Consider the following 23,451-nt stretch of genomic DNA (forward strand, 5'->3'; position numbering starts at 1 on the left):
TTGCTTGCTGGTGGGTCCTAAACTCGAATTTTTCTTTGAGTGTATGTGCAAGTATGTGTGATGTGTGTGTATTGTATATATATATAATAAGAACACTTAAAAACATCATTTTGATGCATTAAAAGTCTATAAAACTAACATAGTACTTAACTAATTATCATTATTTAAGTGTTAAACAACACATTGATTCGTCAAAATCGAAAAAAATCACCTTTTTTTGTGTGCATCTATCTTGGATGCATATTCATCTAATATGATGCATCCAACAAAAAACGAGATTTTTTTGGATTTTGACGGATCAATGTGTTGTTAAACACTTAAATAATGATAATTAGTCATGCACTATGTCAGTTTTGTGGACTTTTAATGCATCAAAATGTAGTTTTTAAGTGTTCCCATTTGTTCTTATTTTAACTTCGTTCTCATTTGATTGTCACCATATATATATATATATAAATATAGGTATGTATATGTATATCATAGGAAGAAGAAGATGCTTCGTATTACTCGTATATTATATGTATAATTTAATATTAGTTTTAGTTTTAACACCCAAACTTTAAGTTATTTACTAAATAAGTTTTATAGTTTTAAAATTATACTTTTAAACCCTAATTTCTATCTAGATTTTGTTTAAAGTTATATAAGATTTGTTATTATTATTAATAAAAGTTTTACTTAATTTGTTTTTTAATTTAGTTTAATTTTATGAAAAAGAAAAATGAAATAATAAAATAATGGATGATTAGTAGAAGAAGTGAGTAGTATAAGGAGGGGGGTGTTCTTGAGGTGTTCTAAGAGTGAGAAAGTTGATGAATAGTGGAATAAGTGAGGAAAAAGTGGTATATAAAAGGAGAGGCCTTAGACTGCTTGAGGGCATATGCCCCCGCATTGAAAATGCCGATTCGCCCCTGCTTGATACAATTCTACGAGCATAATACCTGCGCGTTGCGATGAAATTTTGTTTTAGGAATAAAAATTTGTTTTAAGGCTAGATATGGTAATTTAGTGTTGTAGTGTGTGGAGGGACATTTTGGGAAACATAAATATGCTGAAAGTGGTTTTTGGCGGAAGAAAATATGTTTAACTTTTTAAGACATACCATAAATAAAAATCTAAAATATTTTATAATGTAGTAAAGATTAGAATAGCACGATATCCATCCTTAAACTAATATATTATGTTAATGGTTTTGACTAATAAAAATCTAAAGAAAAAGAAAAATGCTCAGTACCATCTTCTGTGGATTTGAGTCTCAATACCTTGACAGTGTATGAGGGAGGTTAAGATGTAAACAAATTTTACCTTTACTCAAGTAGATAAGCTGTTTATATTTTTTTACATAAATAGTAAAAAAGACCCCACAATCTTTCCTGATCTTGCAAATTGTGATACATCATTAACATTGAACGTAATGCTCTTGTATATGTACGATTATTGGATACACTAATATTTCTGAATTGATAAACCGTAAAGTGGATATATTGTAAGAAACTATATATTGTGTATTAAGAATTATTACACGTGCTTCTTGAATAAAACCTGATAATGTAATGATGAATTATCGTTTGGTCTTTAGCCCAATGGTATGATCAGCGTCTTGATCTTCATAACTTGTTGATCATGGGTTTGAATCTAGTTAAGAACATTGTTTGTGTGATTTATTGGGTTTTTTTATTTTTTTTATATATATAACAGTGATATATCGGTGTATTGATATATAGTATTTGTTTGAAGATAACTTGATGATAAATTTATTGTATGATAGATTAAATGTAATTAGAATCATATATAAGATAAAAAAAAAAAAGTTAACACAATAGAAGTAAACAAAGTATAGATAGATGGAATTGGTATTAATTTTGTCTTGAAGGTCAACATCATTATGAGGGTCGTGACTCGTGTAGGCCAGATAATATATCGCTATGTTGCTACTATTATAATTAAGTTGACAATTATGATTTAGACACTTTCAGTAATAAGAAGTTTTATACGAGTAAGTGAGAAACTTAAAGCATCATAGTGGTCCAAAGTTCTAGTGTTCATGATGAAACACCATGGTAGTGTATATGGACAACTAAGGAATTGGTACGAACGAATTGTAGAATTGAATAAAAATGAAACACTTAATTGGAAGCAATTAGTGTGAATGAAAGCACGTGTTAGCGAAAGTAAAATGTGGCTAAACAAAAGCATATAATTAAATGAGTGTTTTGGATATATAGGAAAATTAAGATGCGAAATGAAAAGATCGATCTAGTCATCGAGAAGTAATCTATGCAAATTTATAATACTAGGCTGCGACTCAATAGGTTGACCAATGACCATGTCCATATATGTACCCGAAACTCAAAGGATAATATATCATATCATCAATGCATTAGACATTACAAATCCATTTATTGGTTATTAAGAAAGGAAGGATTATTTTGTAACATGGTACGGTATATTATTTATTTTTATATTTCTATTTCTATTTGAACTTGTTTTCACTCATTACCAAACGCTTCATATTAACACTTCTTCTAACAGAGGTAAGGATGAACAATTATTCTCAAATTTCTATTCCATCTTAAAACCGGAAACTCACAAAGTGATATTAAATTTCAAATGGAACTGACACCGATATAAAACCACCACTGACCTGACTCTATTTATCGATGGACTCTAGCTAGCTAACTTTGTAATTATTTTTTTACTTTGTTGGATTTGATATGTGCTCAGAAAATACTAAAATACCAATCTGAAAAAGGAATTGAATTATCTCCTTTTAGTTTAAAGAAGGTTGGTTTAACAATTTCATTATCAATATGCAGCCATCTCCATATGGAGATTTTGTGATTAAATGCATGAAAAGGTTTTTTTTTCCTAATATTCAGTCGGATTTACAAAAATTTAAACAAATCACCAACTCTAATGAACCATGATATAAAACTAGCATTGTACCCGTGCAATGCGGCAGAGGTTTGGTCATGACGAAGATTGGTGGTGGTGACGGCGGTCGTGGTGGTGACGAACTATTGTTGGTGGTGGATGTACGTAATTGATGTAAAGATATAGTGGAGATATTTTAAAAGATAAGGGATTGATGATGTAAATTAATTAATCAAGGATAAAGTGATAATTTTACATCTAACACTTTTATAAGAGCGAAAGTGATAATTATTATAAGATAGTATAGATGTTATTTAATTATCTATTATTAATATAAAGTATATTTGAAATACAGTTTTAAGGCACCAAACAATATGTGTAGAAAAGACTTTTAGGGTGAAACCAAGAGGATATTTTGTAGCTACAAAACACCTGTAAAAACCCCACAAACGCAACAGGTTGAAAAACCAAAAAGATTTTATTATTACTACTCACTAGTGTACAAAGCCTCATTGCACGTGCAACTTGTACTACTCATTTAATTTTGACTATTCAATAATGTAATATTGTTGACACAAATCTCTAGGCCTTTTAATTGCCGTCTTCAACTTCGGACCCATACCATTTCAATCCTCCCCTATACTAAACTGTCGGCAGCTCATTCTTTGTACTACTGTTATGCCACATTGTACACAAATTAAAAAAATATATAGTGTTTTTTTACCACAAATGTTAGTTGTTGATTCTAATTTTAATGTTTAGATTTGAACTTATGATTATCAATTTTCTTCTTTTTTATTTTTAACCACTAGACCAAAATGCATCGACATCATTTTACATGTCATATACGAATATACGATTGTATTGACTTGAGTACTTGACATAAGTTATTCATTTTTACATAAGATATATATATATATATGTTTGTTTGTTTATGACTTATTTACAGGTTGCATGTTATAGTTCAAAAGCAAACTAATTCATGTAGTTACATTTGACTTTGTAGTAAAATTGCCCTTAAAAAACTAAAAAACAATCAAACATCACTCAACTTATCATTTCTAGCTAGCATGACCTAGCGAGCTAATTAACGCTTTATTTCTCTTTAAATTACAAAAGCATACCCAAACAAAAACCGAAGATAACATAAATTTCAGTAAATGATATTTAAATCAGGTATTATGGCCTTTTATAATGAATGGCCTTTGACTCAAGTGATGGAAGTTATAAATGTTTAAGAAGGTTACAACTAAGGTAGTTTAATATTTTAATGTAAGTTGAATTTTCAAATTCAAATTCAAATATTAGAATAAGATCTTGTAAATCATGCATTAAGACATGTGCATCACTCTTAATTATAAGTTTAATATGAAAATACTAGTAATATAACTATTATTATTCTCCTTTCCTTTCGCCTTCATTTTCCTATATATTCACTTTCTTTATTCGTTATCTACCAACCTCTCTACTCACTCCTATGTGCATATATAAATAACCTCAATCCTATTTTCAAACCCAAAATAAGAAACAAAACCATCTATTCATTTGTCCCAAAGTACAAACTTTATTTGGTGTTCATAAAAAATGGCCATTTCACCAAGAAAACTTAGATATGATGTGTTTTCATATTCATATCAACAAGACTCTAAAACCCCTTTAGTCATCTCAGTTCTTGCTTCTCTCATTGAAAGAACTTTGGCTAGAAATGAGAGAATTGGAAGAAAATGTGACTTAATTAGTGTCAAGCAACAATATGGTTCATCAAAAACTAGTAGGAGGGTTAGGGTGTTTGATTGCAATGAAACACCAGATATGACAATTCAATCATATCTTGAAAGAATTTTTAGGTACACTAGAGCTGGACCATCAGTATATGTTGTTGCATATGTTTATATTGATCGGTTTTGCCGGTCGTTGCCCGAGTTTCGAATAACTGCCCACAATGTTCATAGGCTTTTGATCACAACTATAATGGTGGCTTCTAAGTATGTTGAAGACATGTAAGTTTTTATTTTGTTTCAATCATATATATTTCTTTTTTGGATTATTAATTTCATATATATATATATACATTATCATTAGGATTTTGTTAATAACAACCTCTAAATCTGATATAAGCACCCAAGGAAGATAAATTCCTCACGCTCCTTAACAAATGAGATTAATATAGACTGAATTGCATTTGGCAAGACTCGAACCGGCCTGGCCCGGCCCATTTAGCTACAGGACAACTGTTTATATATCAGACACACTATAAATATATACCTGCAAGACAGTAAAGGCTCAACACCAGTTGCATTTATTTTTAACATTTTATATTCAAATCATGCATGAAATAATTGTCACCGTACGAAAATATATTACAACTTACAACATCCATCCACGTCACTCATGGGCCGGATGTTTTTTTAAAGTAGTTGTGAATATACAAACACTTAATGCAATCGAACTATCGATTTTCAATAATTCATTGCAAGCTAGATAAAATACGTATACATATTATCATATGTACAATATTACTTGTGTGACTTATTTTTTTCACAATATTTGTATCCATATCAATATACCATTAAAATGAAGTAAATAATACAAATGCATTGGGTTAAATGAACTTTCTAATTGATCGATTAACTAATGTTTGTGTAATTAATTGCAGGAATTATAGAAATTCATATTTTGCAAGAGTTGGCGGCATAACAACAAAGGAAATGAACACATTAGAACTGGAGTTTCTGTTCTTGATGAATTTCAAAATGCATGTAAATGTGAGTGTTTTTGAGAGCTATTGTTGTCATTTAGAAAGGGAAGTGAGCATTGGAGGTGGTTATCATATCGAAAAAACGTTACGATGTGCTGAGGAAATCAAAATGCAACAACGAGGGTATAATCAGATTTCCCGAATAACGTTGTAAATCGTTCTGTTTATTAATTAAGTAAACATAGAAATTATGTACAAATTAAGAAAGTTTTGAAGGAGTTTAATTTTAATTAGTTGCTTCAAACAAAGTTTACTTGTGATGAACTACAAAATTGATGTTGGTGCGTGTTCAAATGGGATCGGATCTAATATAATTTGACCCTTTTCAATGGGGGTTGCATAAATAATCAAGAATATAACATGCCATTTAATACAAAGAAGTCTAAATTAAGGTTTTAGTTATAGCTTAGATTTGATGTGAATCTGAATCAATATTTGAAAATTAACCAACACATATTATGTATCGTCTATTCAGAGCAATTTCAAGCGAGATTAATGGACCACCAATAACTAGCTAATTTTATGGACATGTGAATCTTCACAAAGTTAAAAATCAAAATTTGATAGGTAATATATACTCTTAAATTGAATAGATTCATTTTTTCATAGAATCATAGTCATTTACTCATTCGTAGCTATACCGAAAATATGTTAGAAACAAATTAAAGCAAATTGATATAGAAAAATAACTACGAATTTTCTTTTTGAGTAATGATGATCATTACAAGAAATGATGATATTGATCATGATTATTTCTTTATCTTATTATTCAAAAAGGCATGGAAGAATCATATAAATTACGGGGGAAAATTATGGGTGACTCTAATTTAATAATGGATGGTGCAAATGCAATTAGCTTATGCTCAACTATATACTCTTCAACTCCTAAACCATCCTTCTTAATATTTCGTCTAATTCTAGTAATTAAATAGTTGTCATGGGCATCAGTCTTTCTAAAGACAACCGCTAGAACTTTTTTGATGGAAGAAGTAAAGAGAGAGGATGAATGAGGATGGAATTAGGTGCGGGGAGGTGAAATGAAAGATGGTTAGAAGGTTCTCACTTTCCCATCCTTCGAAGTCAATCCACTACTGAGGGATTTAATGGTGGAGATTTTAATTCACGGTTTTAACCGGATTCGCGTTAAAGAGCTTACTCAAAGTAAAAATGTAAATGCCTATTTCAAATATTTGATGGGGGGAGAACCCTTACTAATCCATCCGTAGGCACGACGATTGATAGGGGTAACTCTGTCCCCTCAAACTTGAACCTTGGTATACCTAAGTCAAGCCCTCATAATGGGACCTCCTATGTTCTACCCAAGGCTTGAACACAAAACCTCTTAAATGAACCTTTCAAACATTAAGATAATGCTCAAAGATACTAAATATAGTTTTCATTTTCATTAATATTATCCATAGATTAATAACTTTTCAGTTTTCTAAATAGAATTTTTAAATTACGATGCATCAAAAATTCAAAATAGCCTAATAGTTAGACGCTTTAATGTGTTTAGAAGATGTCTCAAGCTCAATGTTTAGAAACAATGTAAAATTGAGTTTTTACATGTAAAACCACCACTAAATTAGCTTAAGTAAGAGCTGACCAGGAAAAATATTTTGAAACAACCTGAAAATTTAACCACATTTAGATAAGTCGAACACTCATTATTTCAAGCTATTAAAAAGAATGGCTTATTCCGATATATATGTGTCTTTTCTCCTTTAATATAAAAAGTTTCATTAGGTGGGCTCCGAGTGTACGTTTACTCAAGGTTTCGGGTTCAAGCCAATTCAAAAATATTTCAATTAGCAGAAAGTTGGAAGTCCAGAAAATCGAAACTGAAAAAAACAAAAAAAAAAAACGGAATAAAACTCACCCGTAGTAGTATATGTTTGTCATGAACTAAACAGTAAACACACACCATACATACATTTTCAACACAAAATTCAATCTTTGACTTGACCCTAATATAAGTATTCCAAATTTTTTATGCATGTTTCATTAAACAATAAAAAAGAACTTGCCAAAAACTAATAAAACTTCATAGGAGAGAATCAGAGGACATGTTTCGTTCATCAGGCCACGATTGTAATATTTCATCTATCTCCAAGATGAAACATTTGCATATCTTCCATTTTCTTTAATTTGGTATATTCTTATATGTTGTAATTAAAATTAAAATACTACTCCACATTACGAATGACCGATATGCGAAATCTAATAATAAATAATATATAGTTTAATAACATTATTTTATTATTTATTATACACTATATATTCAAATACGACGATATGCGAGAAACAATAATAAGTGGACCATAATTATATTTTGTGAGACAAAAGAATCATGTAATATAAATACCCTTTGATTTCTTTATGCCCATATATCTCATTATTCATTAAGGTGACTTGAAAGATTAGTATCTTGAGTTTTATTAATTTAATTAGTAGCCCAATATCTATGCATCATGACTTCAGATTTTCATGTAAGTTCTTTAATTTAAAAAATATTCAAATTGTACACTCACACTTGCGACATAAACCTACTCTCAACTATTAATCTAGTCTTCTGTCCATCTAGAAGAAACTTTTTGTATTTTAAAATTAGAATCAAATGTATGAGATTGATTGGAGATACTAGGCTTTAATTAATATATAAAGTTTATGAGGTGTTTAAGGTGCAGTAATGATCTTTTTTAGTTATAATATGAATTAAATGACACTCAGCTCAATGATGTTATTAACAAAGGGTGTATGTGAGGTCTTTATATGTTCTGTCACGAGCATATGCAACTCACACATTTTTTTTATGACTTGATCAATTCAATTAAACCTTAAATATTTTTGTTTATTTTGATTATTAAGAAGTAAATAACAATTGTAAATTAAAATTTTCAATTAATTCTTTCCTTTTAGTGTTGTCTCATCGATCAGTTGTTTGTCAAATTAATATAGTCATTTTCTCTTGCATAGGCCAAAGTTTCGATTATTAAAGGTAGCAAATTTTGATATTTAATTTATGTGTCTACGCCATAACTCAAGGTGTTGTTGACTCTCGGATGTGTTAGATCGGATTTTGAAGTTGAGGCCTTTGGTTGGATCATGAAATTTGTTATTATAGACCCGATCGATATACCAAGTTTCATTATTTTTTTAAGGATATGTTTTATTTGTAAATATTTTTTTCCTAACAATGTGTACAGTCCTATGTGACATCAATACAACAAGGAATTAGAACATAATAATATTGGTCGTTATTGTGTTACAACAGTTTGTATAACTTGTTAATAAACATTTGTTTATTAATATAACATTTCGCATCTTTAGATTTATTTTGCTCATTTAATTACCTGTTACACGTATAAAAGAACATATATATGAAGTTATAAACTTTTTTTTTTTTTTTCTGAAAATATAAAAAGTTTACTGGAAAAGTATTTACGGTCAATGCTCAAATATTGAGCTGTGGTTAATTATTTTGGGGCTAAAACACTTTTGGTATAATATATAGTAGCGTGGACAATAATGTATGTTCAATTAACCTCACCTGGTATGCTAGTGTTTGACTTGAAAATGATGAAAGTTGTATTTACATTTGGGCCTCAAAATGAATGGGTTCAATTGGAATTGGACTTTGATAATGAGGATAAGGGGATTATTATTGGTCATTTGGTTTAAAGACTTGAAAGCCCACGTATACTTTTGCTTTTTCATAATCGAACACCGCCTAAAAGGACAATTCGTAGCTCAATGAGCCAAAATAATTCAAGCGAGAATGATGTCGGCATGTGGGCAACCATACAAGCCCGTCATAAATCCCAGCTTTCACTTGCCAAGCCACGGCCCAACGGCCCAATCAACTATTATGTATATATGTTCTCTACATAGGTTTGCTTTACATAATGATTAATGACTACACTAAGTTGTATAATTTTTACAACTTTTATTTAGTAATATTCATTCATCTTACGATTTATATATGATGGGTAGTGATGCACAAAAGTTGGTGTTTGCTCGACCCGACTTGAACTGGTTTTAGTCAACGATACTAGATTGAAACCGTGTTTGATCAAACCCGAACCGATTTGAAACTGGTTTTTATGTGTACCACTACCCGTCATATATAAACCGTAAGATGAATGAATATTTCTAAATAAAAGTTGCAAAAATGACACAACTTAGTGTAGTCATTAACTATTATATATGTAAAGCAAAACTATATATAGTAATGTCAAGTTACTTTTGCATGTAAAGATAAATAGAACCAACCGACAAAAATAGGATTACCTTATTGGGTATCTTAGCTTGGAATTGAAGGCAAATGATATGGATTTACTCATAGGTTTACAATTTATACTACGACATTCTTCTTTCCACACCATAACGGATGGACGACATCATGTAACATTACAATTAACCATCACGTAACATTACAAGTACAGCCAAGTTGAGTTAATTTCTTCTAACGTACTGAGATCCATTATAGATCGAGCTGAATAACATATATAAGTATATAATATATATTGTTGTAATCTTATTAGCCGAATTAATGACTCTACAAATACATCTATGTTGTTCCTATACCACCATGGTCGATATGAAATTAGCTCTTGTTGATGGCCGACTAATTATTGTAAGACTCAAAAGAATTACCTTTATTTAGTTTTGGGGTAAAAGGTTACCCTATATATAATGGTATGTGCAATTATTCATCAAACTTATAAGTTGTGTTGTTTCAAGTCTTACGGTAGATGGTAAATATATGTATTGGATTTGTGTAGATTCATTTATTTAGTTGTGCTTTTAAAACGCAATAGAAGTCGGTTCTAAAAAGAAAATTAGGAATCCTTAAAGTACAATTAACCATAATTAAGTGAATGCCGTACTACATGTCAAAAAAAAAGTGAATGCCGTACTAATAAGTACTCTAGCTATTTTGGGAAATTAAGGCCTAGCAACTACTAGGAAACAACACAGCTCGATTTGGGGAAACTCTTAACCATATTGTTATTGTTACTACACAAAATACATGGTAGAAAAAGTCTACAAATATCATGTCCTCCTTCCACTTGTCACACACACTGAACTTACACTCTATTCTTATACCACAAACTATTACTCTTTAACTAAAAACATGGACCAACTTTGTTTTCACCATACAACTTTACAACAACTTTAACTACAAGAACATGACTCCCCCCTCAATCCTTTTTATTCACTTCTATTATTCCCCCAATTTTTTTCTACATGCTTTTGTATGTCTTCTCCGCCTAATTGGTTTCTCTTCCCTTCCCTTCTAATTCTAAATTTCTAACCCTTTTTATCTTTCTTGATGGCTAGTAGTGTTGATAATGATCAACATACAAATTTCAAGCATTTTTGTCGAATATGTAAAAAGGGTTTCATGTGTGGAAGAGCATTAGGTGGCCATATGAGAGCACATGGTATTAGTGATGATACTTGGAATCTTGATGATGATGATGATGATGAGGAAGAGCCCGCAAGCGATTGTGAAGATAATCAAGGAAACAAGAGAATGTATGGGCTAAGAACAAACCCTAATCGTTTAAATAGTTGTCGTGTTTGTGAGAATTGTGGGAAAGAATTCGTGTCGTGGAAATCGTTTCTTGAACATAGGAAATGCAGCTCGGACGATGGTGAATCACTCGTGTCTTCACCAGAGTCCGAGGCTGATGATGATGAGGATGAGGGATATGATATTAATGAAAACAACGATGTAGGAAGAGATTGTGGTGGTGGAGCTAGTATTAGCGGTTGGTCGAAAAGAAAGAGATCTTTTAGGGCTAAAGTTGTTAACTTTACTTCAAATTGTCCATCAAGTGGTCAAGATGAAGATTTAGCCCTTGCTAAGTGTTTAATGGATTTGTCTAATGGGAGAGTTGATCCAATTGAAACCGATATAGAAGAGTCATACACCCCAAATAGGGAAGAGCAAAGATTGAAACCATATGAAGATTTATCACCTTTCACAAGACCACCACCACCACCTTTAGATAAAGCCAAAGGTGTAGCCACAATTTCTAAAGGAATGTTTGAATGTAAAGCATGCAAAAAAGTGTTTACTTCACATCAAGCATTAGGTGGTCATAGGGCAAGTCACAAAAAGGTAAAAGGTTGTTTCGCAGCACGAAACGATCAGTCTGATGACAACATTGGAGACGATGATGTCATAACACACGACGAATTTTTTCCATCACCAAAACCAATCTCGAGCTACAACTTTAGCCAAGGTCCAAGCACTATAGGGCCAACAATCGCTGCAGCGCCATTAGTGGGAGCAGCACGCCGAAAATCCAAAGTACACAAGTGCTCAATTTGTAACCGAATTTTTGCATCCGGTCAAGCCCTTGGTGGACACAAGAGGTGTCATTGGCTTACATCTAACATGACTACTGATACTTCTTCTATAGCAAAATTTAACTTCCATGAACATATTGAGCAACTACACCGACGAGCATTGGCGTTACCTTCACAAATACTCAACAAATCAAAAGCCCTCGACCTCAACGTTCCAGTTACTCATCACAATAATGTATCTGGACTAGGGAAAGACTTTGAGATTTCGACAGAGATTAATCTACATTCATTGAATGTAGATCATAAGAATGCCAAAAATCAAGGTGATCAACAAGATCAAGAACGACATAAGAACACAATTAGCAAAAACCATGAAAAAGAAGCAATTACAATGGAAGAAGATAATGAAGCTGATAATAGTAAGTTGAAATTGGCAAAGTTGAGTGAACTAAAAGACATGAGTAACATCAATGGGAGTTCATCTTCATGGTTGCAAGTTGGAATTGGTTCTACAACAACTCAAGTTGGTCCATCTCTTGACCCATAACTTATTTTATATATATTCTTTCCATTTTCACAACAAGCTAGTATATATATTGCTTAGAAACTGTAAATTATATATAGGTATCCATTTATTTAGCATGCACATGATTTATTTATTTTTTTCTTGATGAAGATGATAACGTGCCATCATATCATCTATTGTTGTAATCTTTATAAGATGTATACTTTATTTTTTCGTTTGGAGTTTCACTTTTTTTTGTTCATTCTTTTCTTTTATTAATGGTACTACTTTAATTTTCACAAATTAATAATTACAAGTTTTTGTTTTACGTTGTTTTGCTCTGGTAGTGTTGGTCTGTTGGATTGTTTACAGCATGTTAAAATTAATCTTCTTTTATCAACAAATTAATTAACAATCGATTTTAGATGAAAGACCCTCTAAAAATCGACCTCGGTTCAAACGGTTTGTGTAAAGTAAGAAAAAGATGTGTATAAAAATGATGACAAAACTTTTGCAATTCAAAATATATATGTCTTCTAAGAAAAGTAATGTCACCAAGTTTCCTTTAACTAATGTCCCCAACTCTAAACTGTTGACTACAGCACCAAACAAATTACCTTTTATTTCTACCAAGAAAACAATTTCATTAAAAGTACTAGTATAACTTTTATATGTCGTATCAATGTATCTATATGTATTTCTTCATTGTCATCGCAAAATCTTGAAAAAGCTTATCCATTATATTAGACTATGAGGAGTGAGGGGACTTTGAGCCATCCCACATGGGGCGTCTTAGATAGCTGAATAGTACAGAATATCGATTGGTATATTTATGCATTCAGTGACGGAACTTGAGCAACTCGTTTAGGGGACGAAAACTAAAATATAAATAAATATCTAATATATAAAGTACACATATTGCTGTAAAATATATGATTAATATTAACCATCTAATGATTAATGGTTACAAAAACATCACTTTATATGTTTAGAAATTTAAATTTATATTATTTAATCATTAGGGTATCTATAAAAAAAATTGTTTTGATATTAATATCGATAAGTTATTTGAATGTTAAAATGTTATAAAAAAAAAAAATTGGAATAACATGGTTTATGTGAATTGATTATCAATAATTAATAGAGTTCATTAAAAAATTGCATTGATTAATGTTTATAATATATGAGAAACTGTTAAAGTACTACGGAATAAAAGAGAAAGCAGAAAATAAAATTTGTAACATTCTTAATTTAATAAGAAAATTAAAAATGATATACTCACAAAAATCCAATGCTTGTAATGGGCTTGCAACCCAAGACTTCATCTTAAACTTTATGACTTGAAACCAACCGAGCTAGCCAAGTAAGGTGGTGTTTGATAAACTCTTAATTAAAAAGCCATGACTTAATTTTAATTGTCTTAATCCATTAAGTCAAGAAAATATGTTTGTTTTTTACTTAATAAACCAAAAAATAACTATATTAACTTAATCTATACAGACATTGTATATCCATTCAGTCACTTTCTGCATTCAGTTACTTAAAACAAACAGGCCCTAAATGTGCATTTTTTTCAAACATATAATATATATACTGTAATAATAAAAGCTTTTGAGGGGGCTACAACCCCTCCTGGTCCCTATTAAGATCCGTCCATGTATGCACTCGTATTATGTACGAATCTATACGTACGCATTTCGGTGTACCAACATGTACAAATTGCTACTAATTACTTCATATTTTAAAACATGTATTGTTGTAAATGGCCAATAATTGTTATAGATGTATCACTTTATATTTATATATCAATAATTCTCACATGAACTTTACGCATTACATGTTTTTTTATAGGAACATGCCTTTTTTATAACAAGTTTTTGTAATAAATAAATAAATAAAAATTTGTTTTCGCCTTTTCAAAACATAATGAAAACATAGATGACATATTTATACATATAAGAAATGAATAATGATTCATTCATATTCCTAATTCATATATATAAAGATAGACCTACCCCATACATTACATGACATATGTTTTCCACTAATGCTCTTTCATTATTTCTACTTTTGATCTTGTCTCGTTACTTATTAGTTGATCTCCTTTTAAAGTATATCTTTAGACATACAAAGTAGTGTAATTAATCATTGTCCATAAAAAAAATATTCCAATGATGTTTTAGATTCTTTTTAATATATTAATTTAGCTTTTCTTTCTAATTTTATTTAGGCCCAAGATAGCAACCCAAACTTCTATTTATAGCCCACAGGCCCAACAAAACGAAGCATATAAAGAAAACAAATTTTAATAAGTTGGTTATGGGCAACAAAACGAAGCGTGCAAAAGTCTGGTGTGGGCAACCCATGGTTAGCCGAATGATACCTTTTTACAAAACAAATTATTAAACCTGGAACATTTAGTATATGGATTCAAGTCTGAATAACCAAATATCAAACCAAAGCAAAATTGATTATTTAAACTTGATCTGGTTTCTAGATTTTGTTATTTCGTGTGAAAACCATATTGATTTCTTAATTTACTTTTAAGACCTCAAGCAATCTTTGAAGCCACACCTTAAAGATAAAATACGGACCAAGAGAATAATTGGGCTGAGCTGTATAGCAAAAAGAAGTCAAGGGGCTAAGTGATAATAATTATTATTAGTTATTATTACTATTATTATTATGATTAGTGACTTGATGAACAAGTTAGGTTAAAAGTCTATGTTATTTAAATAAGGGCATTAGGCCATTATCCGCGCAATGTAGCAGGTTGTTGGTGGTGAAAATGGTGTTGAGTGGTTTAAATTATTGATGTAAATTGTAAAAGTAATTTAATTATTTTAGCTAATGAGTAGTGTTGATAAAACTATTTTAAGGGTGTTTTGTGTAAATATTAAACAAGTTTCAACATTTCCAAAAATAAAAAGCTATTCTTTTTATATTATACTAGATCGATTGGTGCCGCGCAGTGCAGCGGCAGTGTGCTGGTGACGGTGTAGTTATTAACGTAAAAGCAATTTCATTGCGGTCGACGATATGATGAATTTTTGCGGTTGGATGTAAAAGGGGCGGAAGGGGACAAATTGTAAATTAGGGTTTTTTGCTATGTGTTTCTACATGATGGAGAGATGGAGGTTGAATTTTTTTAAGTACATTTTAGTCACAGTTTATAAATTGAAAATAAAAATGTATTAAGATGGAAAGTAAATTAATTCTTAAATTTAAGGGATAAGAGTTCAGTTTTTTTATAAGGGAGTATAAATATAAAAGTATAGATATAGATATAAATAACTATTAACTTATATGTATCAATTTAAAATTACTTGCATTATTAAATAAATATTAAAAGTGTATATTTATTTTTATAAAATGTTGGTGGTACATAAATCTCACTAATATTTTCGTAAGTAAAAAATCTTGGCAAGAAATTTTTTCAAAAAAAAATCTATATAAATTAAAATTGGTCTTGGTTTGGTTTAAGTGTATTCAAACCGAAACCAAATCATCATATTTGATTTACTTCGTTCATTCATTCGGTTTGATTTAGTTTTCGATAGGAGAATTTAGAATTATCAAATAGTAGAAAGAAAAAAAAAATCAAAAAAGCTTGAACCAAATCATCTAACACACCAAATATATCAATGCCAAACAAATACCACATTTTCTATAGCTTAAATCAGATTTAACCCGATATATTTATTTGGTTTACTTTGTCTTTGTAGTTTGATTTTACTAGCATTGTACCTACGTAATGTTGTGATGCTCGTGACGGCGACAGGGTGGTAGTGGGGATGTGGTGGAGGCGACGTCGAGTAATGTACATAATTAATGTAAAAGTGATTGATGTAAAGACTTAATGAAGATAGTTTAAAAGATAAAAAACTGATAGTATAACTTAAAGATTAAAGGTATTTTAATATTTTCCGCATATAACTTTTAACATGAAACTATTCTTTTTATAAAATACTATACATAATTCCCAACAAGCTGAATCATGAATAAGCAACTCATTAAAAAAATGGGAAAATGACTAATTTTCTTAATAAAACAACTTAAAAATCCTTATAACACTTTAAAAAGGTAATATATGGTATCCACTAATTATTTTTTCTAATCTTGTCATCTGATTTTTCCATATGTGATCATTGAAGGAGTTTTAGATTATTTTATTAAAAAATTTAATTATTTCCCTTCAAAATGCATAACAAGCTTTTTCCAAAAGTACGCGGTCAAAAAGAAAAGAAAAATAAGTATAAAAATTTGATTATTTGTGTATTGTGGAGGGACTATACTTGTGTTTTAACTAATCTTCTTCTTATAATATAACCTTTTTTATTGCCAGGCATCCTTACACACACAGACGCCAGGCAGCCACAAAATTGGTTAGCATCCAAAACCTTATTCATATTTCATTAAAATTTTGATTAATGTTATCATATTGTTTTTACAGTTTTCTATGATATACTAAATATCCATTGTCCCCCCTAAATAATCTAGGATTGCTGTGACATTAAGAATACATTTATGTTTATTTTAGGCTTAATGCTATAGAAATGCAACATTTTGTATGTAACATATACAATTAAAAAAATATACCAATGTATAATATGCAGAAATATTGATTTTTAACCAAAATTATACATGTATATATGTATGTATCTATAGGTGAGAAGAAATAGTTCATAGAGTCCAATGTCGCAATCAAAAGATCCTTTTGAAGCGGCATTTGAGGAAGTAAACGATTCACCGCCTGAATCTCCATCTGCCCGTGATGAGACTGCGTCGCAAACTCTAGCACCACAACCGAACATTAACTCTCAGAGATATGATTTGGAAAACAAGATTCATCATTTGGGCCAACAGAAAGCACGATCTAAAATGGCGTCGACAAGTACAGGTGCTCCTAGTAATAAGAACAAAGAAGATGATGATGAGGAAGAAGAGGATAATATGGATGTTGAACTTGGAAAATTTCATTCTAAAGGAGACCCGGATAAAATGGCCAAGATGCAGTAAGTTTTATTTTGTTGAATGTTTTCTCGGTGCGTTTGAAATATAGTTATTGGTCATCGTTTGTTTGATTATTAGTGAGATGTCTACTACAATGCCCTTAAGGATTCTTGGTTACCCAAATCAATTTTTAGTGATATTTAGAGCAGCCAAAGTGGTCTATCTGCCGTGTGATGGTCACCACGGGCTGAACACGACTCTGTGTTTGGTCATTAGGTGTGATCATCACAGGGATGCCACAGTGTGGATCCCTCACTCTGTGGTTTTGTAGGGATTTTGTTCTTTTATTAGCTCAGTGTGATTATTTAGAGTAAAAAAGGAGTTCATTGCGAGGACAATGTGATGTTGATGTGGCAATTTGATTGAAATTTTGTTGAAGAAGAAAATAATAGAGTCAGAGTATGTAGTAACTTAATTACTAATGTAAGACCTTCACCAATGTTTATGTTTCAGATCAATATTATCTCAGTTCACTGAAGAACAAATGAGCAGGTATGAATCATTCCGGAGATCTGGATTTCAGAAATCTAACATGAAAAGGGTATGTATCATTCTTCCCTCTCCCGCATAGACCCACACTTTGGACATTTGTATACTGTTTTTGCTTTCTCAAATCAATCTGGATTAGAGGATTTGTAATAGTAGTTACAGAGTAAAAGATGGAGCCATGGAGGTAATTGGTCTGAATTAGAGAAAGCAAAATAGGTGGGGCGGCAGATTGGGTAATATTAGACTAGGATCACATAAGTTGCCAGAGACTTTCTTAAACCTTCTTTTTGTAAATAATCAATGTATATATACGTTATATGTTGACAAAATTAGATTGTTAAAATATAATCTTAACTTTGATAATGAAATGACTTGGGAAATAATTAGCACCTTTCAACTGTTAGACCCATTATGAAGAAAGTATGGCCTAAATTGGACCCGTTTTGCTATCAGTGGCTGAATTTCTACCTCTGCTTTCCATAGACCATTATACTGAGACAAAACAAATTTAACCTTACTTTATTGTTATTCTGTGCTTTGAATAAAGTTATTAGCCAGCATCACCGGAAGTGCCAAAATTTCAATGCCAATGACTATTGTGGTATCTGGAATAGCAAAAATTTTTGTTGGTGAACTTGTTGAAACAGGTACACACATAATTACATGCAGACACTTGATTGATTCAAAGATTTTGAATTCCAAAAGTATAATATAAAGCTGAATATAATTTTGCAGCAAGGATGGTGATGGCTGAAAGAAAGGAGTTAGGGCCAATTAGGCCATGTCACATACGCGAAGCATACAGAAGGCTCAAACTTGAAGGCAAAATACCTAAAAGATCGGTGCCAAGGCTCTTTCGGTAGCACAATGAGCTACTTGTATATGCAAGTTTTGATCTTTACATTTTTTGTCATCGAAATCTTCATTTATTTTCTGGGATTGACGTCATTATGGCAAAAAAATTTTTGGTGATTAAACTTTACAACTGAAGCTTGATATATTTTATTTTATTTTATTTTTCTTGGTTTTTATTTACGTATAATAAGAAGTGTAGATATGACAGATTACTCCAATTATTTAGCTCTGAAATGTTATATAATGTTTAGATCAGTATAAACCATGACTGTGTCATTATAAGTGACAAATTTTGGTCAGTCCTAATATCATTTTTATGACTTCGTACTTTTATCAATTTATTTAAGATGGAATGCTTAAAAAAATAATAATTATGAAACAGTGGTTATGAGGTGATGCATATTCAGCATATACTATTCATATTTTTTAAATCATTATATTTTTGTTTGATTTAATGGAGTTAGATTATTACAAATATGAGAAAACATCAAACAAATATAGAACATTTCTTGATTAACTAATCAAATTTGGTTTTATTTACGATGCTAGGCTAAAATATGCGTTCTTCACATTTCAATACCACCGAAAATGTAGGATAAAAGTAGCATAGCGTATCATTCCTGGTGCAGGTTATGCACGATTTAGATTAGCACAGTTCTAACGAAAACTAACATAGTAACATGTGATCACAGAGTTATGCAGGAATTTTGTTTTTGAAATGCAATTAAACAAATCTCACAAATTCCACACATATTTACAAAATAGAGTGATACAGGCATTGAGATTCTTTTTCAAATATGTTTAAAGAACAAACAAGAAATTTCAAGAAAAATGAATGAATGACATAATGTCATTTATCATACTTACATTCCAATACTTATTACATATTTACAAACCAAGCAGAAGTATACAAACTAATGCAATTAACTTCCATTCCTCTTCTTCTCAATGAAACACGTCCAAGTTTCAAAAGTTAATGAGCCAAACTCTCCCAAAGAAGTTTCATTTAGGTTGTGTCCACTCCAATCGGTCAAATGGGTAAACTTAACAGATTCAGCAGAAAAGGGAACGGGTCACAAATTAGATGAAAGGCCCACAAGGCGGCCTAAATGTATAAAACCTTGTTAACCGATTTATTGCAAGAGGTTAAACTTTTTTTATACCAATGTAGTTATCCGATTCATCTATTGCAAGTTACCACTAAATAAAATCTACCAAATGGATAAAATAATGGTCGTGGGTTGGCCTGTACTGACCCAAACCAAATTTGGCCTGCACAAAGAAAAATACCAGTTTTGACCAGAACCCCTCTGCCATTACCCAATTGCCTGACCCACCCATTTTTCCACCTCTACTACATCTTAGAAGTCAAATTCGTCGGATGGTGGACCTTTTCTTAGCTTTTCTTGGAGGTCCAATTGCTTCGGCAAAACTATTTCGGTTCCTTGCCCTGATTCTGAGAAATACCTTTCCAGCACCATCTGCAATGTGAAAGGAGACAATATCAAAAAGCAACTAAAACTTGTTTCCCATTGAGCACAAGATCTGTGGATCAACATTGAAAAATTGATTAAAATGTAGATACATTGTCAAGCTATTAACTCTTACCATAGCTGCATAAGAATCAAGACTTTCTCTGCGAGCAGATTTGCTGAGGCCCCTGCAAAATTATTCTCTTAACATATAAGTTTGAAGGAGTGGATGTGCAGTTTGAAAGCTATCATGTGAACTTGACTATGAATAATCAGCAGACATTAAAGCATATACATTTCATTGAAATTATGTAACGTTAAAATTCACATAAAATCCTAGCAATGAATAGATATAAGCAAAAAAATTTAGATAGAGTGAGGACGGTTAATACAGGTTAATCATACGGTTCATTGCATCTGTAGATGTTCCATGTTCGTCCTGCAGATATACTCTCCAACCCCTACATTCACATAAAATTTGAACTTGCATTAAAAAATATAATAATAATATTCAATGCTATCATTAACTGACAAAAACATCCTTCATTGGTAACAAAACGGGGAAATGTTATGAACTAAAATTAAGATTATCAATGGAAGATAATGATGAATTGATGATACCTAGCTATAGAAGATAACATTGATTAATACAAGATATCACAAAATAAAAGTTATAATTTTTTCAAAGATAATTAAAATCAAGCATCTAATTATGAAGGAACTGACAGGGAGTTGTAAAAATAATCTACACATGTTAATTAGCATACAAACATTACTTTGAGGCATTAATGCTACTTTTATCCAGAAAATTAGTCCACTTTTGATATATAAAGGATCAAGCAAGAAGTTTCTTCATTTTAAGCGTGACAAGAAATAATTCCTAGCATGTAAATAACCATAACTTCTTTTAATTACATAAATAGGATAGAAATAAAATTATGGAAGTTTATCCTTTTTTATTGAATTCTGAAATTTGCATATAAAAACAGTCATAGTATAATTAAAGTAATGTTGGGACCAAACCACAAAATTAGCAATTTATACCTCTCTGCAGCTCGAATGGCAATCCTACCAGCTACACTCCGAACTTTATTGGATTGTGGTGTCTCTTTTCCATCCGAAGAGATGGGCAAGCCGATGATAAACTCATCTACCTCCTATGTCAAAATGTGACCAAATCACATATCGCAGAAGGACGCACAAAAATTTAGACTATGAATTATGGTGGATTGTTTAGCCTGTTTTCAATCTATGTTAACAATAGTATGTTATACTCCTAGTGGAGCACTGCAGAATACTATCTTCGGTCAAGGTTGTGTCAAACTCTTACTCCACTGTAGTAATTTTATAAGGAGTACCACATTCTACAAAAATATATATATATATATATATATATACCAAGTGCTTAGTCAAACCTAAAGATAATTCAATTCAGCTTTGTCTATCTCCAGAAAAGCTATACAAATAGCAACAGATTTATGACCTCAAAAGAGTGTATTACCTACTTTGCATATAGCTTCAACTTTACTACACAAAATGATAATAACTATTGTCAAAATCAATGGGAACAGTGGAGTTAGTATACAAGTTCAAAACTTTTCTACATTCTCAGCCTTTTAACAGTCTTCATACCAACATTATCTCCCATTGACCCCATAAAAGTCAACATTTGACCTTTTTCTCAATGTCAAATGCTCCATTCTTATAATCAAAATCATTCAAGATTTTTTATAAGCAACAATACTTACTACCTGCCAATGGGTTCGTGGCTCATTGGTAAGGTCTTGGACCTTGGGGAAATCCACCAAGGTTCGAATCCCTCTTCCTACATTTGTCCGGATACTGCCCAATTGGATGTCAATGTGGTGTCTCAAATCCTAACTACTAACTCGCTATTAAAAAGAAAAAAAATACTTACTACCTTACATATATCAAACATATTAACCACAATAGTTGAAGTTACAAAACTAAACATAAATTATACGGTAATAGGTTAAAACTCTAACACAAACCACCACCCAAGGTGGCTTCACAGTTCAGACGCCTTATGTCCTCAGCAATATGTCTTAGGTGAAAATGGGGTGGCTAGGAAAAAGGTACGGAAATTGTCACCTATATACCCTAATTAGGCCGCGTACATCTAATTCAAATACTCATCTTTCCCGGGTACATCGAAAACCTCATTTTTTTCACCATTAAAACTCTTAACAAAGATAAAAACATACACACATACTTGTTTTTGAGCAATTTCAAGCAGGCCCATTTCAAGCTTTTGACCTCTTAGTTCCAAAACCTACACACACAATACAAAACCCAAAATCAAAAAAACTTAAAAAGCCTATCAATTACTATCAAAAAAATGGGGATTGAATGTGAAAAAAAAGAAGACCTTGAGGGGTTTAATTGAAAAGCCTTTGCTAAGAGCAACACCAGTTCTTGATAAACCCAAATCAATACCTAAACTGAATCCACCCATCCAACTTGTATCTATCTTTCTTCTCATTGCATTTGGTGGAAAAGGGTGTTCTTTTACTGCGATTTCTGACTTCATAGTAGAAAACTGCATTCTTAATGAACTTGAGGGGGTGTTTGGGTGTATAATTGGAAGATTAGTGGCTGAAAATGTAAATAGTTGATGTGTTTGCGCCATTTTTGCTCTCCTGGTTTGAACTTCTCTGGTCTTGGAGAGTGTTTAGCAGTTTTGGTCACAATTGGGGAGGATGATAATATTTTGGAGTTTCTTATTTCGCCCCCCTTGACTTTGGTAGATTTTCAAAATACGCCCATAAACTTTTCATACATCATGCGTTTAACAATGATAATAATATATTTTCTGTACCTCCATACTACGAGTATATTATAAAAAGAGAGAATACTAGATTTTAGACTCATGTCCAATACTGAAAATATTATCAATATTTTATCTTTATACATTTAAGTCATAAAAGCTTATAACTTTGAAGATATACGGTTCCAAGTGTTATACTTTGCAAGTTGTAATATTGATAAATTGAAATAATCACAGGTTCGCCACTGTCATTATTAGCCAAGACATATTGATTGAATTGTTTGTCGTAGTCATTTCAAAAGGCACATGCTACAATAATTCCTCCATTAGAGAATCTTTTTAAACCAGTTATACTCATAATGATGATATTATTATG

General features: G+C 31.2%; 4 protein-coding genes across 4 annotated transcripts; 3 read left to right on the top strand and 1 right to left on the bottom strand.

Annotated features, from left to right (window-relative positions):
- Window positions 1–4,347: 4,347 nt before the first annotated feature.
- On the top strand, window positions 4,348–5,880 carry LOC122598055 (cyclin-U2-1-like). Its single transcript, XM_043770667.1, has 2 exons — window positions 4,348–4,874; window positions 5,531–5,880. The coding sequence occupies exons 1-2, from the start codon at window positions 4,459–4,461 to the stop codon at window positions 5,784–5,786; spliced, it is 672 nt and encodes a 223-aa protein (XP_043626602.1). The 5' UTR covers window positions 4,348–4,458; the 3' UTR covers window positions 5,787–5,880.
- Window positions 5,881–10,967: 5,087 nt separating this feature from the next.
- Window positions 10,968–12,554, top strand: LOC122597178 (zinc finger protein ZAT4-like). The gene has a single exon (XM_043769808.1). The coding sequence runs from the start codon at window positions 10,968–10,970 to the stop codon at window positions 12,498–12,500; it is 1,533 nt and encodes a 510-aa protein (XP_043625743.1). The 3' UTR covers window positions 12,501–12,554.
- A 4,226-nt stretch (window positions 12,555–16,780) lies between these two features.
- LOC122597832 (transcription initiation factor TFIID subunit 11-like) lies at window positions 16,781–18,975 on the top strand. Its single transcript, XM_043770405.1, has 5 exons — window positions 16,781–16,843; window positions 17,127–17,473; window positions 17,925–18,012; window positions 18,508–18,607; window positions 18,696–18,975. Exons 2-5 carry the CDS (start codon window positions 17,154–17,156, stop codon window positions 18,821–18,823), a joined length of 636 nt encoding a protein of 211 aa, XP_043626340.1. The 5' UTR covers window positions 16,781–16,843; window positions 17,127–17,153; the 3' UTR covers window positions 18,824–18,975.
- A 534-nt stretch (window positions 18,976–19,509) lies between these two features.
- LOC122596730 (putative pre-16S rRNA nuclease) lies at window positions 19,510–22,980 on the bottom strand. Its single transcript, XM_043769355.1, has 6 exons — window positions 22,677–22,980; window positions 22,521–22,580; window positions 21,332–21,444; window positions 20,680–20,748; window positions 20,424–20,475; window positions 19,510–20,296 (listed from the first exon to the last, which is right to left on the bottom strand). Exons 1-6 carry the CDS (start codon window positions 22,935–22,937, stop codon window positions 20,177–20,179), a joined length of 675 nt encoding a protein of 224 aa, XP_043625290.1. The 5' UTR covers window positions 22,938–22,980; the 3' UTR covers window positions 19,510–20,176.
- Window positions 22,981–23,451: the final 471 nt, after the last annotated feature.

The sequence above is a fragment of the Erigeron canadensis genome, chromosome 4 (assembly GCF_010389155.1).
Source record: "Erigeron canadensis isolate Cc75 chromosome 4, C_canadensis_v1, whole genome shotgun sequence".
Classification (NCBI taxonomy): Eukaryota; Viridiplantae; Streptophyta; class Magnoliopsida; order Asterales; family Asteraceae; genus Erigeron; species Erigeron canadensis.

Excerpts from the sequence above, each read along its gene's own strand:
- LOC122596730 (XM_043769355.1), bottom strand. The coding sequence starts at position 22,937 with ATGGCGCAAACACATCAACTATTTACATTTTCAGCCACTAATCTTCCA. Across the intron at positions 22,581-22,676 it reads TTTCAATTAAACCCCTCAAG|GTTTTGGAACTAAGAGGTCA; the intron begins GTCTTCTTTTTT and ends TTGTGTGTGTAG. Across the intron at positions 20,749-21,331 it reads GCCATTCGAGCTGCAGAGAG|GGGTTGGAGAGTATATCTGC; the intron begins GTATAAATTGCT and ends ATGTGAATGTAG.
- LOC122597178 (XM_043769808.1), top strand. The coding sequence starts at position 10,968 with ATGGCTAGTAGTGTTGATAATGATCAACATACAAATTTCAAGCATTTT.
- LOC122598055 (XM_043770667.1), top strand. The coding sequence starts at position 4,459 with ATGGCCATTTCACCAAGAAAACTTAGATATGATGTGTTTTCATATTCA. Across the intron at positions 4,875-5,530 it reads TCTAAGTATGTTGAAGACAT|GAATTATAGAAATTCATATT; the intron begins GTAAGTTTTTAT and ends AATTAATTGCAG.
- LOC122597832 (XM_043770405.1), top strand. The coding sequence starts at position 17,154 with ATGTCGCAATCAAAAGATCCTTTTGAAGCGGCATTTGAGGAAGTAAAC. Across the intron at positions 17,474-17,924 it reads GATAAAATGGCCAAGATGCA|ATCAATATTATCTCAGTTCA; the intron begins GTAAGTTTTATT and ends TTTATGTTTCAG. Across the intron at positions 18,608-18,695 it reads TGGTGAACTTGTTGAAACAG|CAAGGATGGTGATGGCTGAA; the intron begins GTACACACATAA and ends ATAATTTTGCAG.